The sequence below is a fragment of the Silene latifolia genome, chromosome 1, assembly GCF_048544455.1.
Source record: "Silene latifolia isolate original U9 population chromosome 1, ASM4854445v1, whole genome shotgun sequence".
Lineage (NCBI taxonomy): Eukaryota > Viridiplantae > Streptophyta > Magnoliopsida > Caryophyllales > Caryophyllaceae > Silene > Silene latifolia.
In genome coordinates this window covers 11419731-11437027 of record NC_133526.1, presented here as the reverse complement: position 1 = coordinate 11437027, position 17297 = coordinate 11419731, and the positions used below count along the sequence as shown (strand labels likewise).

At 43.9% G+C, this 17297-nt stretch overlaps 1 protein-coding gene across 1 annotated transcript; it reads left to right on the top strand.

The window, feature by feature from the left end:
• Positions 1 to 645: 645 nt before the first annotated feature.
• Positions 646 to 1567, top strand: LOC141651124 (uncharacterized). Its single transcript, XM_074458869.1, has 4 exons — positions 646 to 901; positions 991 to 1143; positions 1233 to 1325; positions 1412 to 1567. Exons 1-4 carry the CDS (start codon positions 686 to 688, stop codon positions 1547 to 1549), a joined length of 600 nt encoding a protein of 199 aa, XP_074314970.1. The 5' UTR covers positions 646 to 685; the 3' UTR covers positions 1550 to 1567.
• Positions 1568 to 17297: the final 15730 nt, after the last annotated feature.

The window sequence follows — 17297 nt, the reverse complement described above, 5'->3', positions numbered from 1 at the left end:
CTCCCCCCTTGTACAATACCGGGAGAGAGGGCTCGTCGTGGCTTTGGTGGTTCTTGTCTTCGATTTACCTCGGAGACAAGGGTGAGAGGTTGTCGACGAAGCTTCTCCCCTTTCTTTCGACCCGAGTTCCCTAGGGCGTTGGGACCGGGTCATCGCTGGTTTTGCGGTCCTCATCCGCTTCACGAGGGCCATGGTTCGTCCGGAGTTGATGGAGAAGGGGACTTCTCCGGCGCCGTCGGACAGGCTCTTGTTGGAGGTATGAACCTTCCTTTAGACCAAAGTAAATTCCTTTCTTTTATCAATGATCGAAAGATCGTCATTGACTATTTCGTTTTACAGCGTGGGTGTACTCTTACTTTCCGGCCTTGCGCCCAAGAGGACGGGGCGTTGGAGAGGACCTATCCCGTGGTGAGGGATTGGGTCATGTGCTTGGGACGAAGAGCAAGCGTTCTTCTCACAATGTCTACCGGCGGGATGTGAACGCTCTTCAGCTGAGCAGCGTGAGTATCCCATTTGTATTCATTCACACCTTCTTATACTTTGTTTTAAATTGATCACAGGAATGACCTTTGCCCTTATATTGTCGCAGTGGGTGCCTGGACTGGGCGGAGTACGCCGGAGCGCCTCCTTTGTCGCTGAGGTCCTTCGACCTAGGAGCTCGAGTCGGCTGCTGTTGTGGACGTCGATGGGTCCTGTGTGGTATCTGGGCGAGCGGTTAGCTCGTCAGTGCTTTCGGGGCGCGTTGACGGTTCCCGTCGATCCTCCTAGGACGATGTTTAGGGAGCCTTCTGAGGCTGAGAGGGAGGCGGACTTGGCCGGTGCTAGTGGCGACGACCTTCTTCTCCCTGACGAGGATTACTCGGCGTTCCTTTACGGGAGGTTGGCGTATTGGCCGGTAGTGGTGAGTATCTTTTGTTTTTTTGTTGGATTTTGATTTTCGAGAATTGCGACGAAAGATCATCGATTAACGAGAGCCATTTGTCTTTTCAGGAGGTTGAGGCGGCGGGCATCGAGCCCCCAGAGTACCCCGAGACCCTTGAGTACACTGACGCTACTGGGAGGACGACGATCTCCGAGCTGCGTGACTTTGACGTGGCTGTGACGGATGCTGGCCTAGATGACTGGCAGCATCTGATTCGGAGGGTGAGTTCCCATTTTGCATAGTTTTCGTGTAAGAACACATTTGATTGAATTTGTTCAATTTTGCTGAGAATTTTTTTTTTGAAATGCAGGTCGCGCCATCTCGGTTCGTGGCATTATGGAGGGTGGCCAACCGGCTGCGAGCTACCGCCATCGAGGCACTCATCGGTGGTCGGGGTCGTCAGGTATGAACCTCACTTGACTTCTTGATCTTTGGTTTTTCAGTTTTGTTTGAATTGATTGACATGAGTCAATTTATTGTTGTCCACAGGCCGATCGTGAGCTGGAGCGAGAGTTGACCCAGTCTCGGGAGGAGACGGCTCGTTTGTCGAGGGAGCTCGAGTTTCGGGACGCCGAGATTGCCGCTCTTACGGCTAGGGTTGCCGAGCTGGAGGGTGCCCAGCAGTAGCTTTTGTGTACATTTGGACATCCGTTTTTGAAACATTTTTGGACTTGTTTTGGGGCGCAAGCCCCCAGTTTACCTGGATTTGGACTTGTTTGGGGCGAAGCCCCCAGTTGTACATTTGGACTTGTTTGGGGCGAAGCCCCCAGTTGTACATTTGGACTTGTTTGGGGCGAAGCCCCCAGTTTGCTTGTATATTTGCTTTTTTGTTGTATATACGACGGCCTGAGTGCCTTTTGTTGCTGGGTGGTGTTGTTTGTACTGCAGTTAGCTTTTGAACAGTTTGGTAGACAACGGTTTATGCCGTCATCTTCGCCGAAATTTACATAGAAAATCACGCGACACATACATTTTTATATACACATAGGGCCTTTAATTAGTGCAAAATGAGACTCAAAAGGACTTGAAAATGCAAAAATTTTTTAGGAAATGACCGGACGGTAGGGAGGGTTACCCAAAAAAAAAAGAAAAAGAGAAATCTATAAGTTAGAAAATGGAAAAATATTAAGAAAATGAAATGACTAAGTAAAATGTTGAAATAAAAAAGAATTAAAATGAAAACTAAATATAAAAGTGTGAGAAAAATGGCGGAAAATGTCGATGTCGCCTCGAAATGCGTGTCCGCGGATTAAGGAAACCTGAAGCATGGTAAATTTCTCGGATTTACCAAAACAAAATCCCGTAGGAATAAGAAATTATTTAGGAAAGATCCAAACGCGGAAATCACAGAAGTGAGGTCGGGGAGGAAGAGGCGCAAAGCATGAGTGCGTCCTTTGAAGAGGCGCAAGCAGGTGCCGCGCCTGTTCCCAAGCAGGTCGGTTCTGACGGATTTTTGGAAACAGCAATTGGTATAAATAGGAGCGTCGACGAAGCTTTAAGTCATATAATTCTTCCGTCTCTTCTTCGTCGATTCATACATAAAAACTCCCAATAAATTTTCAAGAGAAAATTATCATCATGAATACTTTGGAGATTCGCTTGAAGGAATGGACTAATGAGTTTTCGAACATTGAGAAACACGATATGGGTGCTTATAACCTTGGGTCTCTGTTGAGTTTGAAACTCATTAAGGTTGTAAAACCGTTCTTGGATGCTTGCCTTGATTATTGGGACCCAAATTATCATGTTTTTGCGTTCCCAGGAGGTGATATTTGTCCTTTTCCGGAGGAAATTGCTGCTATTGGCGGGTGGGACCCTGAACATTTACCTGCCATCCCTTCTAATGCTCAAGGGTATAAGAGTAAGTTTAGAGATTTGCTTGGACTTACTAGACTTGAGGTGGATCGCTTAGTTACCCCGAAAGGCGTGAGGATGCTAGATTTTATAGACCGATTCATCAATAGGGCCGACCCTACTGTTTCTTATGTTGCTAGGAGGAGAGCATTTGGCTTCTGTTTGCTGCATGTGTATGTCTTTCAGGGACATGTTGATGAAGAACTGCGAGGTGATCCCCGTCTATTGGGTCTTATTGAGCAAATGGAGCTGCGCAGGAGCCCAGCTTGTCTATGCCTCGGGGAGATCATTTTGGGCTTGGATAATAGGAAATCCAACCGTGATCTGCCGTTCTTGGGAAGTCCCGTTATCCTACAGGTAAAGACACCCTTCTTTCTTTTTTCGTTTTTTTTTTCTTTTTTTTTTTCGTTCTTTTTTTTTTCGTTTTTTTGTTTTGTTTTTTTTTTTCTTTTTCGTTCTTTTTTTTTCTTTTCGTTTTTTTTTTCTTTTTTTTTTTCGTTTTTTTTTTGGCGGGTGTCTAATACCTGTTTTTTTTGGTAGGTTTGGCTTATGGAACGGCTCCGATTGCTCGAGCCCCCAGTTCATGCACTTTCCTATCATGCCCGTATGATTTCGATGAGGACACGGCTGTACATGGTGGACTTCACCCGGGTCTGCGATTATTGGAAGAACAAGCTGAAGAATGATGATGGCCCGCTGATCAGGTGGGTCGTTCCGTGGTGGCACCTCAAGTCTGTCACTGGAGTGTCTTCTTTGGATCCTACTAGGTCCGTGCGCATTCCTGGATTGGAGTTTATGATATGCATCTTTCCTGAGAGATTGATGAGGCAAGTTGGGTTGAAGCAGATGATTCCTAGGCTTGACACCGTTCCGCAAACTGCTATGACGCTTACTACAGAGAGCCGAAGAGAGTGGGCTATGAAGTGGGCCCAAAGAAACATGTGGTTCTTGAGCTTCTCCGCCAATGCCTTGTGGGTGTCGGACTCTTATCTGAGGTGGAGGAAGGCTGCAACTTTGGAAGAGCGCGAAAGACTGAGGAAGCGCGAGCCCGTTGACTACAAGGTGCGCGAGGGAGAGAAAGAGAAAGAGAAGCATCTGACTGAAGGAGAAGAAGAAGCCGGGTTCCAAGTCATTCATCCTTCGAAGAAATCGAAGACTACTCCTGTCGCAGAGATGGTGGTTAGCAAGAATGGAAGAGTCAGGCCTCGAGAAAGACCGTTGGTGATTAGGTCTGAAGTGGTGCAAGAGCGCCCGGCTCGAGGTCGTGACAAGAAATATGACAAGAACGACAAGGGCAAGGGAGAGATGGAGGAATAGCCCAAGTCTTATTTATTATTTGATTATTATTATTTATTGTTGTAATAAGAAAGGAGGGATTTTTAGAATCCTAGCCTAATCTATTTTTATTGTTTGTCGTATTATTATTATTAGAAATTGAATGAAATAAAAAGCTTAAATGGTTATGAAACCGTTGTGATTTTCTTTAATTATTCTTGTCGAATTTCATATGCAATGCAAATGTCCTTCTATTTACATTTTAAATATAATGGTGGGTTGAATCCCGTGAAGGATTGCCTACGTATTCACTTAGAGAAAGCGAAATCAAACCCTTGCGCGTAGTTCGAGTAAATGTAAAAGAATAATTGTTCGAAGCAAGAGCTTGTAATGAACATAGAAAATAAGCGTGAGCTTTTGCTTACTCGGGAGGTGCGAATTTAGTTTGTTTGATGATATGAGGATGACAAGTTTGCCAAGATGCAAGAGCATAGTGACATTCAAATGGGCCAGGGGCCGTTTATTTAGTGCCACAAGAGCGACACTTAGGTTTACGCGAGGCGCGTTTTTATCCTATTCTAGGCATAGTATCGTTTCAGTTGGTCGAGATTTGTGGGGTTTGAAAACTCATTCCCGTCTAGGTCTGTGATTCTAACCGCACCCCCTGGGAGTATGGATTTGACTAGATATGGTCCGGCCCAATTAGGTTTGAATTTTCCCCTCGGGTCGACAGGTAAAAGAGCTCTAACCGATTTGAGTACTAAGTCTCCTTCTTTGATGTTTCTTGGCCTAACCCTTTTGTTGAAAGCGCGTTTGATACGTGCTTGATATGTTTGGACATTATGTAAGGCACGTAGCCTACGTTCATCCAGGAGGATGAGTTCTTCGTATCTATCTTTCTTCCAATCGGCCTCCGGGATTTGACTTTCTAGCGAGAATACGCAAGGATGGTATTTCTAGCTCGATCGGGTTGTACGGCTTCCATGCCGTAAGTCAAATAGAAAGGAGTAGCCCCAGTGGGCGTCCTAACTGATGTACGATACCCCCACAAAGCGAAGGGTATTTTGCTTGGCCAATCTCTGTAATTGTCAGTCATTTTCTTGAGGATCGTGACGACATTTTTGTTAGCCGCTTCTACCGCGCCGTTAGTCTGTGGTCTATAGGGCGATGAGTGATGATGCTTGATCTTGTACTTGGCTAGCAGTTGTTCGGTTTCGGCTTGGAAGTGGGACCCATTATCGCTGATGATCTCATGTGGGCAACCATATCGACAGATGATGTTGTTTTGTATGAATTTTGCCACATTTTTGGCCGTAAGAGCGGTGTATGAAGCCGCTTCTACCCAATTGGTGAAGTAGTCAATTGCTACTAGGATGAAACAGTGACCTCCTGTTCCGGCTGGGGTTATTTTCCCGATTATGTCAATTCCCCATGCGGAGAATGGCCAAGGAGATGTCATCGTATAGAGCAACGAAGGAGGGACATGTTGTACGCGTTCGAAGATTTGACATTGTGGCAATGTCTCACATATTTGATGCAATCAGATTCCATTGTGGTCCAATAGTGCCCTAGACGTGTGATTTTCTTTGCCATCATAGGTCCACTCATGTGAGGACCGCATTCTCCGTCGTGGACTTCTTCCATTACTTTTCGTGCCTGTGAATGATCAAGGCAACGTAGGACTACACCAAGAGGTGTTCTTTTGTATAATTCTCCTTGCATGAGAACGTATTGTGAAGACAATAGGCGTATAGCTCGTTGTCCCCTCTTGTCCATATCTGGTGGATAGGTACCATTAAGCTTGAAGTTCAGGATTGCTTGGAACCGGGGTTCTGTGCGATTTCTTCTTCATCGGTAATTTGATGGACATAAGCGGCTCCACCGTCGTTCGATACACAAAGGCATTTCCATCATGTAATCTGGCATGTTTATCAAAGATGCAAGTTTCACAAGAGCGTCTGCAAATTGATTTTCTTCTCGAGGTAGGTGTAAGTAGGTTACGTGATCGAAGAATTGAGCGACTTGGTCTATCCTAGCCTGATAGGGTGCTAGGCTTTCACTTCGGATTTTCCAGGATCCTGTAACTTGGTTGATGATTAGTGACGAATCTCCATGCACTCGGAGGTTTTTGATGCCTAAGCTTATCGCCGCTTGTAGTCCAATTAGACAAGCCTCATACTCACTGCGGCGTTGTTTGTCACCTCGAAGTCGAGTTTGACAAAGAATCGGTGTATGCTCACCTTCAGGAGAAATGAGCAACACTCCTATCCCAAATCCTCTTAGGTTTGATGCTCCATCGAAGTATAGATCCCAGGAGTCTGCATCTGTTTGAAGTATATCCTCGTCGGGAAATGACCAAGTATCTATAGTTTGTGCGTCGTTGATGGGATTTTCTGCGAAGAATTCGGCGACGGCGCGACCCTTTATAACTTTCAGTGGCACATATTTGAGGTCAAATTCTGAGAGCATCATGGTCCATCTTGCCAGGCGTCCGTTGAGGACGGGTTTCTCGAAGAGGTATTTGACTGGATCCATTTTGGAGAATATCTTGACGGAGTAGCTAAGCATGTAGTGACGTAGCTTCTTTGTTGCCCACACAAGAGCGAGGCATGTCTTTTCGAGTTGTGAGTATTTGCACTCGTATTCCAAGAACTTCTTACTTAGATAGTAAATAGCTCTTTCTTCACTTCCTACGGTTTGAGCTAGCATGGCACCCATGGCGGTTTCGGTTACCGTGAGATATAAACCAAGAGGTTGATCTTGTTGTGGTGGCATGAGCACTGGTGGTTTAGCCAATATCTCCTTGATTCTGTCGAATGCCTTTTGACAATCATCGTCCCACATGGTGTGGTCTGTTTTCTTAAGTTTCTTGAAGATAGGCTCGCAAATCATCGTAAGTTTCGATATGAATCGACTTATGTATTGCACTTTTCCCAGAATCCACGACTTCCTTTTCTGTTTGAGGTTGTGGCATTTCGATCAGAGCTTTGATTTTGGAAGGATCTATTTCTATTCCTCGTTGGCTAACGACGTATCCTAGGAGTTTGCCAGACGTTACCCCAAATGTGCATTTCTGAGGGTTGAGTCTCATGTTGTACTTCCGTAGCCTTGCGAAGAACTTGCGAAGGTTCGCAATATGTCCCTCTCTTTCCTTGGATTTGACGATCATGTCATCTACATATACCTCGACTTCTTTATGCATCATGTCATGTAGGAGTGTAGTCGCGGTGCGTTGGTATGTAGCCCCGGCGTTGATTAATCCGAACGGCATTCAGATAGCAATAGGTTCCCGTTGGGTGACGAACGCGGTCTTATGCATGTCTTCCATGGCCATTTTGATTTGGTTATAACCCGCATATCCATCCATGAAGGATAGTAATGCGTGGTCTGCAGTATTGTCCACTAATATGTCGATGTGAGGTAGAGGGAAGTCATCTTTTGGGCTTGCTTTGTTCAAATCCCTAAAGTCAACACAAACTCGGATTCTCCCATCCTTTTTGGGTACGGGTACTATGTTAGCTACCCAGTCAGAATACTCGGAAACTTTGATGAACCCGGCTTTGAATTGCTTGTCAACTTCTTCTTTAATCTTTAGGGCCCACTCTGTTCTCATTCGTCGAAGCTTCGCATTTCACTGGTTTGAAACCGGCTTAATCGGAATCCTATGTTCGGCGATATCCCTGTCGATCCCCGGCATGTCTTTGTAGGACCAAGCGAAAACGTCTTTGAATTCATTTAGGAGGTCTATGAGGTCGGCCCGTTCGGTAGAGCTCAAGGTAGTCCCTATCCTAAGTTCTTTGGGTTCTAGTTCAGTTCCTACATTGATGGGTTCGGTATCCTCAATTACAGGCCCCCCTTCCCCTTCCTGTAGTATTTCTTTGGCTACGTAGGGAGGTATTTCGGTCAAGTCTGGGTCTTGGTCATCCTCAGTATCATCATAAACAGAATTGCACTCAAGATAACGCAAAGAGTAAGCAGAACCCGATTTATTCATATTAAGATTTGAGTAAAGTTGAAACAAAGAAGCCAACCGATCCATGGTCGGTGGCGGTAAAGGGACGAATTGGGGCATTTCCCGAACTATCGTGGCTACTTGAAAATAAGCTAGGAGAAACGAAGGGAGTGGGGATGACGACAGGAGTAGACTCTCTAATGACTTCTCTAGACTTTGACTCCGACTCCGACTCCGATTCCGATTCGAACTCGTCGTCTTCTCGGTTCTTCTTTGAACATCTCTCCTTCTCCAAAGTGGTGAGCTTGAAGAGTCTTCCTTGATTGTTGGTCCATTTGATTGATTTTCTCCATCCTTTCGCACGCTTTGTGTCGATTTCGTAATCAATGCGGTGGGGTTGAAGCGATCGTCTTGAAGTATCGTAGTAATGATCTCATCCTGCGCGGCCTTAACAAATCGGTCCTCTCCAAACAGGAGGCTCACAGCTTGCTCGTCTAAGCAAGGTGCTTGACGGGTTTTGACGGTAGGAACCGTTTCTGGAGGGATGAAGTAGCAATCGTGAAAGATCTCGATTAGGCTAACTTCCTCTCAAGGTAATGCCAAGGTTCGGGAAATCCGTGAAAGAGTTCCGAACTTCCTTCTTGAACGAAGTATCCATTTAAGGTGGGGAGATATGGCCTCATTTGGACTCCTACATACTTGCGATTTTGGACTTGGGCAAGCATTTCGAGAACTTCTTCTGTTGTGGGTTTGTACCCTAGTCCAAGTGGTATTCTCGATGAGTTGCCTTTCTTGTATGGCGCGAAGGTGTTCTTCCGAATCGGGTTCAAAGGCATTCCAGGGAAGTATCCCTGATTTTTGAGTATGTGGTTGACCACCAAGTTGGAGTAGGGATTATAGTACAAGGGTGCCAACTCACTTTCTATGACATTTACACTTTGGAAGCCCCCAAGTTCGTAGACGGGATCCGCAAGGACTTGATTATTTGATTGCTTCTCGATTATGGCCTTGATGGGTGACGAAGTGATCGTCACAACTTTGCCATTTAGTGGGATCTTGATCTTTTGATGAAGGGTGGATGTTACCGCTTTGGAAGCATGAATCCAAGGCCTTCCCAGAAGTATGTTGAATGAAGCTTCGATGTCCACTATTTGGAAGTTAACCTTTCGTTCGATTGGTCCCGTTGCTATGGTTAGGTTAGCAAGTCCTACCACTTTTCGTCGTGTACCGTCATATGCACGTACACCTTGATTTGTAGGAGTCCAGTCCGACTCTTTCATGCCTAGTTTGTATGCCGTTTTCAAGGGTATGACGTTGATCATGAGCCATCATCTACCAAGGTCATTGGCACATTTTTCTTTGCATGATGATGAGTGATGTATAGAGCAAGGTTGTGACCGGCGCCGAAAGGTGGCAAGTCTTCGTCCGAGAAAGTAATAGGATTACTTAGCTTGGGTGATTCTTGGAAGACCAAGTTGACTACATCTTCGGGAGTAGAGTTATGTGCTACATTTAATTTGGCCAAAGCTTGCGCAAGAAAGCTTGGCGGTGTGGAAAGGAGCTTGCCACTAGTTGCCAGACCGAAAGATCAGCCTTGGTTTTCTGTAATTGCTTGAGCAAATGATCAGTGGGGTCGTCTTCATTGTCATTTGGTGTGATGACGTTGGTTGGACCGTTTTGAGTGGTGTTTTGGTATGGGCGACCCGAACGAGTTAGGTGATCCACATCTTGGTCTTCACCATTTTGGACTATTTCTTTTACCGAAGAGTTTTCAATGAGATATTCGTCTTCATCGTCATCGGCCCAAACTCCATTGATCGCAGCTAGTTCCTTCATCCTCATGATGTCACTTTCTAGTTGTATGATTTGATCGACTAGCTTGTTGACCACGGCGACTACTTCTTGCATAGTGGCATTTTGAGAGAAGGTCAATGGTATGCGCTCCTTAGGTGTTGCATTGGGACTGCGCAAGATCATTACCATGTTTTCTAGTTCCCACACTTGTCTATCTACGCTCCTTGCCCATGCGATGAAGTCGGAAATGGTAGGGGAGATGGTAGAGTAGAGTCTTTCTTTCTCAATTGCATGAATTTCATTTTCGGTGGGAGAAATGAGGTGTGAGCAATCTAAGGTAGATTCGTCACTTGTAATCACTAGAACTCCAAGAGGATTCTGAGTGTTGTTGGGCTTACCTCCTGGCGGGATTGGAAGTCGGCCATCCTCAATCATATCTTGTAGCACATGTTTCAATTTGTAGCATTTTTCCGTGTCATACCCTTGCCCCTATGGTATTCACGAGAGGAATTTTCATCCTGCATTTGGACTTCCTTTCGGGTTCGGGAGTAGGCCCAATGGGTTGGAGTTTACCTTGCTTCATTAGTCTTTTTAGAGCGTTGGAGTACGTATCTCCAAGGTTTGTGAACTTCCTTGGTGGGCTAGTTTTCTTGGAAGGCTCGAGAAGGTTAACTTCGTCGGTCTTGCTAGTAGAGCCGTATGAACGACTCGTGGACCCTTGGTATCCTCGACCTACCGTTTTGGACAAGAGTCCTTTGCGGATGTCATCTTCAATTCGTGTCCCTAACACGGTTAAGTCCTTGAAGGTCTTGATGTTTTGATATCTCAAATGGTTGGCATATATGGGCTTGAGATTGTCCACGAACTTCTCCACAAGAGTGGCCTCATCCGGGCGTTCAACTAGTTGAGTACTAGTCTTCCTCCACCTACTTAGAAAGTCGGTGAATCCTTCCTTGTCATTTTGGGTAAGAACCTCTAGAGTGCGCATGTTGACTTGGATTTCGGCATTATCCGCGTATTGCTTTGAGAACTCGATGGCGGCGTCCTCCCAAGTAACGACCTTTTTGTGATCTAAAGTGTAGAACCATTGCTTTGGGATGGTGTCAAGAGATGAAGGAAAGATCCTTAAGAACATCTCGGGTTTGATGCCTTTGATAGACATGTAGTCCTTGAAAGCTCGGATGTGGTTCAAAGGGTTCTCATGTCCTTTAAACTTAGGGATATCCGTCATGCTAAAGTTAGTGGGCAATTTGGAATTGACGGCCTCATACTTACGATTGTTCTCCCTGTAAATGTCATCCCCCTTAAGGTACATCAATTGCTCCTCTAGGTATTGGAGTCTTTTCTCAGCTGCGGTTGTTCCTAGGACAGGATTCTCATCTTTAGACTCGTCATCGGAAAATTGTAGCACTCCACCTTTAGGGGGAGGTAGCTTTCCCTCTACATCAAAGATACGGCCTTCGATAAGCTCAAGGCGGTCATAGGTTTGCTCTTGGGTAATTTGCATTTGGGCTATCGCGGCTAGGATTCGATCATTACTTTCTTGAATTTCTTTGGAGGTTCGTTTCATCACTTGACCAGGCATCTTGGAAAACTGGATAAGAGATCGGCGACGAATCAAAACACGATCGACCATTCCATCACACTTGCTAAAAGAGGAAAAGACTTGACTCGTGAAGTGGGTGTGTGCCACTTGTGTTGAGTGAGTTTTGAAGAAAGACAAGGTCTTTGAAAATGTGTGTCCTAGCCAACTGTAGTGTAGTTGTAGGAGTGGACTCGAGGTGAGGTTTGAAATGGGCTTGTGGCCCGAATTTTGACACGACAAATGGACAGAGTTTTGACCGGATTTTGTGCTAATTAAAGGCCCTATTTCGAATTCTCTTGATTGAAAACGGGTTTTGATTTTTTGAAAATTCGTCATAGTTTTGTTTAGAAATGGTGATCACATAAGGTTTACACATTTATACAAGCATTATAACGGGATGCTGAGTGCTTTTAGAAGGGTTTTGGTTTAAAGGGTGGGTTGCCATACCGAACCATCAAACCCGAAGTCTGTGGAGAGGCTCGTGCCAAACAAGAGTAAGGCCGATTCCTAGTCCATTTCCTCAAGTAGTGAAGGCCCTTGATACAAACAAGAGTAAGCATCATGGTATGGATGACGTCAATCGCTATCCATCCTTAGGCCCAAATAAGAATTAGGACCGTTTAGACGGGACGATTGGTCGAATGGGCTGGGTTGGGCCTAGGAAGGCCGAATAAAACGGTCTAGGAAGACCGAGTTATGAAAACCGACAATTGTCTTGTACAAGCTATTCCCTAACCTTGTTCGAGTTTCACCCTAGCTACACGTAAGTGTATAATCCCCAGCGGAGTCGCCAAACTGTGGACAGCGGGCCGCCCACGGGGGCGCTTGGCGAAGGGGCTCGAAAACAAGCGTTTGCATTTTGTATGGAGTCGCCACCAATTTTTATGGGAAATTGGAACCGTTCGAATACCTCGTGTCATGTCAAGACACAAAGTAGTGACATGAACACTAAGCAATCGTTACCCTTAGCATTCTATGTCTAGAATGACTCTCGTGGATGCCAATGAACACGGGTGCTCACGGAGATCCTGGAGTAAGGGTGAGGTACGATTAGGAAGCTCTTTTGATCGAACACCTAATCCCGCCCGCCTCGATAGCGGCCTCTACTAATGATTAGGGAAGTTATTCGTACTTGATATACTGTCGGCTATATGCATGCAATGCAACATCCATAGATTAATCCTAGCATGTGAGAATTAGACTAAGTCGGTTGACAATTAATTAGCATACAATTGGGTCGAAGTTGGAATTAAGGTTCATTTACATGTGAAAACATACAAATGATACAAAATACAATAATAATAAATATAATTACATCGGGATAGGCGATTTATGTCGAAAATACCTTTAAAACGGATGATTTGAGAAAAAGAATAAAAGAAATAAAACAAAGAAATACGAACAAGTCAGAAGGTGATAATACGATATTAGTTGATTAATACGCTTACTAATTAAACTAGGTCAAAGCGAGTAAAAGGAGTTCGGGGACAGAATTCACCTGGAGAACAGCGCGCGTGAGAGCATCGCGCCCTTTGGAAGAGGCGCGGCGATTCGCGTCTGTTCCAAGGGTGAGTTCTCGTGTGAAAGGAATCGCAAAACGATTAATGTTAATTGTTAAATTTTAGGGATTGATTTGATAATTGACTCGGATGAAAGTGATTAATGAATTATTTACATATGATTGAGGTCATAAAACAGTAAAACATGGTTAAGACGGAAACAAGACGGATTAATTATGTGATGGGTCGATGTTAATGAATGATTAATTAAACTAACTAACTAAACGAATTAGACTAAACATGATGAACGACGACGGATTAATGAACAAAACAGGCGAAAGTATATCAACAATGAATCCCAGAAACCCAACATGAACGAATTGAATCCCTAAAACTCGAATTGAATTTAATGACGAAAACCCGCAAATATTGATTATTAGGGATTTAAGTCGGTTTTATGACGAACTAAACACGTTAATGATGATGGTTAATATACATATGAATTATTAAACTATCATGTGAGAGAATTAACAGACGAACAAAACAAAAGAAATAAATTTGATACGAATTACAGAGGACGGAGGAAGAAGAAAAGAAGCGAGGAATCTGGCGGCCTCACGAAGAGGCGCAGCAGTGCCGCGCTCCTTCGAAGAGGCGCAGCGGTTGCTGCGTCTTTTCTCTACGTCATCTTCATCGGAAATCCGCAAAAACAGAGTTTTAAAGACGGTTTTAGAAATCGGTTTTAATGAGGTACTTTCGACATAAACCTTACAATTGTGATACAATAATTAAAATACAATAAATAACAGAGAATTAATACACCCTCAGACTTACATGTTGACGGAACGAGAAGAACTAAGAAGATCGATTAGTGATGCTCGACGCGAATGCAAGGAAAGAGTGCCCTCGAAAGAGGAAAACGATTTAACAAGATTGATTAATTAGATTGATTGAGTGTAGTGGTCAAATTGGTCGGTCATGCAACGGAGAGGCTGGTACCCGGAAAGATCCGAGCTTACGTGGTCGGAAGTCCAAGCACGTAGGCGCCAATTAGTAAGAACGAAGTCTAGAATGCAAAGGGAGAAGAGAATGGCGGACACTCGCGTGAGAAATATGAGGAACGAACGCTCCTATTTATACTAATCACGTGAAGAAATAGGGTTTCGGAGACTCTTTGGAAGTGAATCTCGGAAAGATATAAAAAAAGATACGTAAATCATGCAAAGAAGGGCACGGGAAGAGGCGCGCAGCCCATGCGTCTCTTGGAAGAGGCGCAGACACTGGCCGCGTCTATTCCCGGAGGTTTCCTCCTGCTTAAGAAAGATTTCCGCGTTTGAGTTATGGTAGGACGGAAATAATTCGATTATCTTTTGAATATTACGAGATATTATTTGCCAAAAGATAAAATTTGAGAAATATGGAATAGAAATATCCGGAACATTCCAGAACATTCTGACTCGGGATTCAACAGTTATCAGAAAATGGAGACGGTTTTTGACCGGACTCGAATGTACTCTAATTATCGCCAAAACGACCGTATCGGCACGTAGATGACATTTAAGAGGTTGACATTAATATTTGAGCAATCACTTGACGATAATCTTACGAACTGTCACTAATCGTTCCGCGAATCAAACATGCGGCCCAATCATCACCGGGTGGTTTGCGAGGGGTGCAGAAACGAGGTCTCTACACTCCCACCTTAAATAACGAGTCTCCTTATTTCCATCTCTTCAAATCTCAGCCTAACTACCAAAAACTTCGTGCTTTCGGTTGCTTATGTTACCCATGGCTTAAGCCTTACACTTCTAACAAATTGGATCCCAAATCTGTTGCTTGTATTTTTCTTGGTTATTCACTATCTCAAAGCGCCTATTTATGCTTTGACCCCGCTGTTCGTCGCCTCTACACCTCCCGCCATGTTACCTTTGTTGAAACGGAGTTTCCCTATCCTCAACTATCTTCCCAGCCGCGCCCTACCCCTGTTGCCAACCTCGACGACTGGTGCACACCCCCTATCTCAGTCCTACCTTCACCCTCTCGTCCTAATTCGCTTACTCCACCATCAAACCCGTCGCCTACCACTTCCCCAACCCCTGAACACACTGCCTCTGCTCCCTCCTCTGCCTTGCCTAACCCACCTCCTGATACGACCTCCCCAACCACCTCTGACCCGCCAGTCCCACCCTCCACTTCCGCCTCGACCCTTCCTCCTCGCGGTGTTGTCACTCGCCTATCCAACAATATAAGAAAACCTAACCCCAAGTACGCCAATTTGGCAGTCACCACCACACCTCACTCCCTCCCTAAAACAACAAAACAAGCCCTCTCATCACCACAATGGCATGGTGCTATGCTTGAGGAATACAACGCCTTGATAAAAAATAACACTTGGTCTCTCGTACCCGCTCATGACGCCCACAATATCATTGGGTGTAAATGGGTTTTTCGCGTGAAATATAATCCCGATAACACGGTTCAGAAATACAAAGCTCGTTTGGTCGCAAAAGGTTTTTCTCAACAATATGGGGCTGACTATTCGGATACCTTCAGTCTGGTAGTCAAACCCACCACTATTCGTCTCCTGCTATGTAACACCCCGTAAATTTGAAGACCTTTATTATATTTTAAAAGTAATATTTTAATCTATTTTAATTTAATATTAATTTATTTGAAATAAAATTTATTTGATAAAATATAATCTTATTTTATTTTGAAGAAATGTAATTATTTTTGATAGTTTAGAAATGTTTAAAAGTGATTTAAACTATATTTAAACCTTTTCCCTTGATAAAATAGATTTCGGATAAAAGTCGTAAAATTGGGATTTTCCCATTTCTTACGGTCGTTGGGTAAACGAGTTTGGATGTTGGGCATATGAGTACTTAATCTTTTAGTAAAATCGTGTCTAAGAACTTTAATTTTCTCGGAAATCGCGTTCGACGAATATTTCTAATTTCCGTCGAAACGAACCAAAACATAAACAATTGAAACTCACCCAAACATCCTACCCCAAACCATGCACCCTCCATCCTCCATGGGTCTCCTCTTCATCCTTCATTTCCTCAATTCTCATTCTATCTCTTCCTTTCATCAAACACCAAATTCATCTCAAAAATCCTCCTTACAATCCTTAAACCCACCATAAATCCTTCATTTCTCCACCAAATCTCATAAAATTATATATTTGGAATCCTCTCTTCAATCCTCATCTACTAGTAAGCTTTATTTTCATTTCCCCCAATTTTGTTTTAAGACTCATCTTTTAGGGTTTCGAATTTAAAGCTTAATAATTGTGTTTTTGTTGTTCTTATAGGTGAAGAATTTGAAGATAAGTTAGGTGACTCATATATTGTTGAAGATGAAGAGTAATTTTGGGTTTTAGAAGCTTTCTCAAGTTATTACTTGTCTCTTTGCTAGCTTAAGGTAACTATTCCGAGTTACTCGACGATTTAATATCACATTAGTGTTGTTTATGATGTGTTGGATGCTTATGTGATTAATAACATGTTAACTTTAATTTTCACATGAATGGTTGTTGTTAAAGTTTGTTAAATATGTTGTTTTTCACATGTTTAAGTGTTGAAACAGAATGAATATTGTTGAATGTTGCTTGAATATGTAAACTATTGATTTCCTCCCAAGTATACATGTGGAATTTCTTGTTAATTACATATTCGTGTTCAATCGGATTGTAATGATAAGATAAGATTGACTTGAGGATGAAGATTTAGTCCGTATGTGTCGGGGTAATCAGGCCGTTGCCGCAGGCTCCGGCCACCACCGCAGGCTCCGGCCGACACCGCAGCTCGGCCACTATCGCAGTCGCGGTTTAGGCCTGGCCAGTTTTTCGTAAAATGGCCATAACTTCTTCGTTACTTGTCCTGTTTGAGGCTTATGACCTACCGTTAGAACCGTAAGAGGATAAGCTATCATCTCCAATTAGTTTCACCTTATTTAGATATTTAGAACTCAAGTTATGACCGTTTGAAGTTGACCCTTGTTATAGTCGAGTACTAAACTTGTTGTTATAGATTGGGTTTTGAGTTTCTTGTTGGGTATGCATCTTAACTTTGGTTCTAACACTTGTGTATGGTGTGTTGAGACTCTTTTATCATGGGAGTACTAATTTACCGTGATGTGGGCTAAAGTAGGCCAAGACTCTGAGCTGGCCAGATTGACCGAACGAGTTTGGTCAAACTAGGTTTAAACCGGTCAGCCTCGATTTGACCGATGACCCGTCGCGGGACTCGGGTCGAGGGTTTGTCTTTGAGGTGAGATTGGTTGTTATTGGATGTTTTATGTTATGCCTTGATATTCGTAATTATCATTTCACATGTTGGTTGTTGGATGCTTTGGATGCCTTATGCTTGAGTCTTGTTGCCTCTTTGCCATTTTAGCTTGTTCTCATGGATT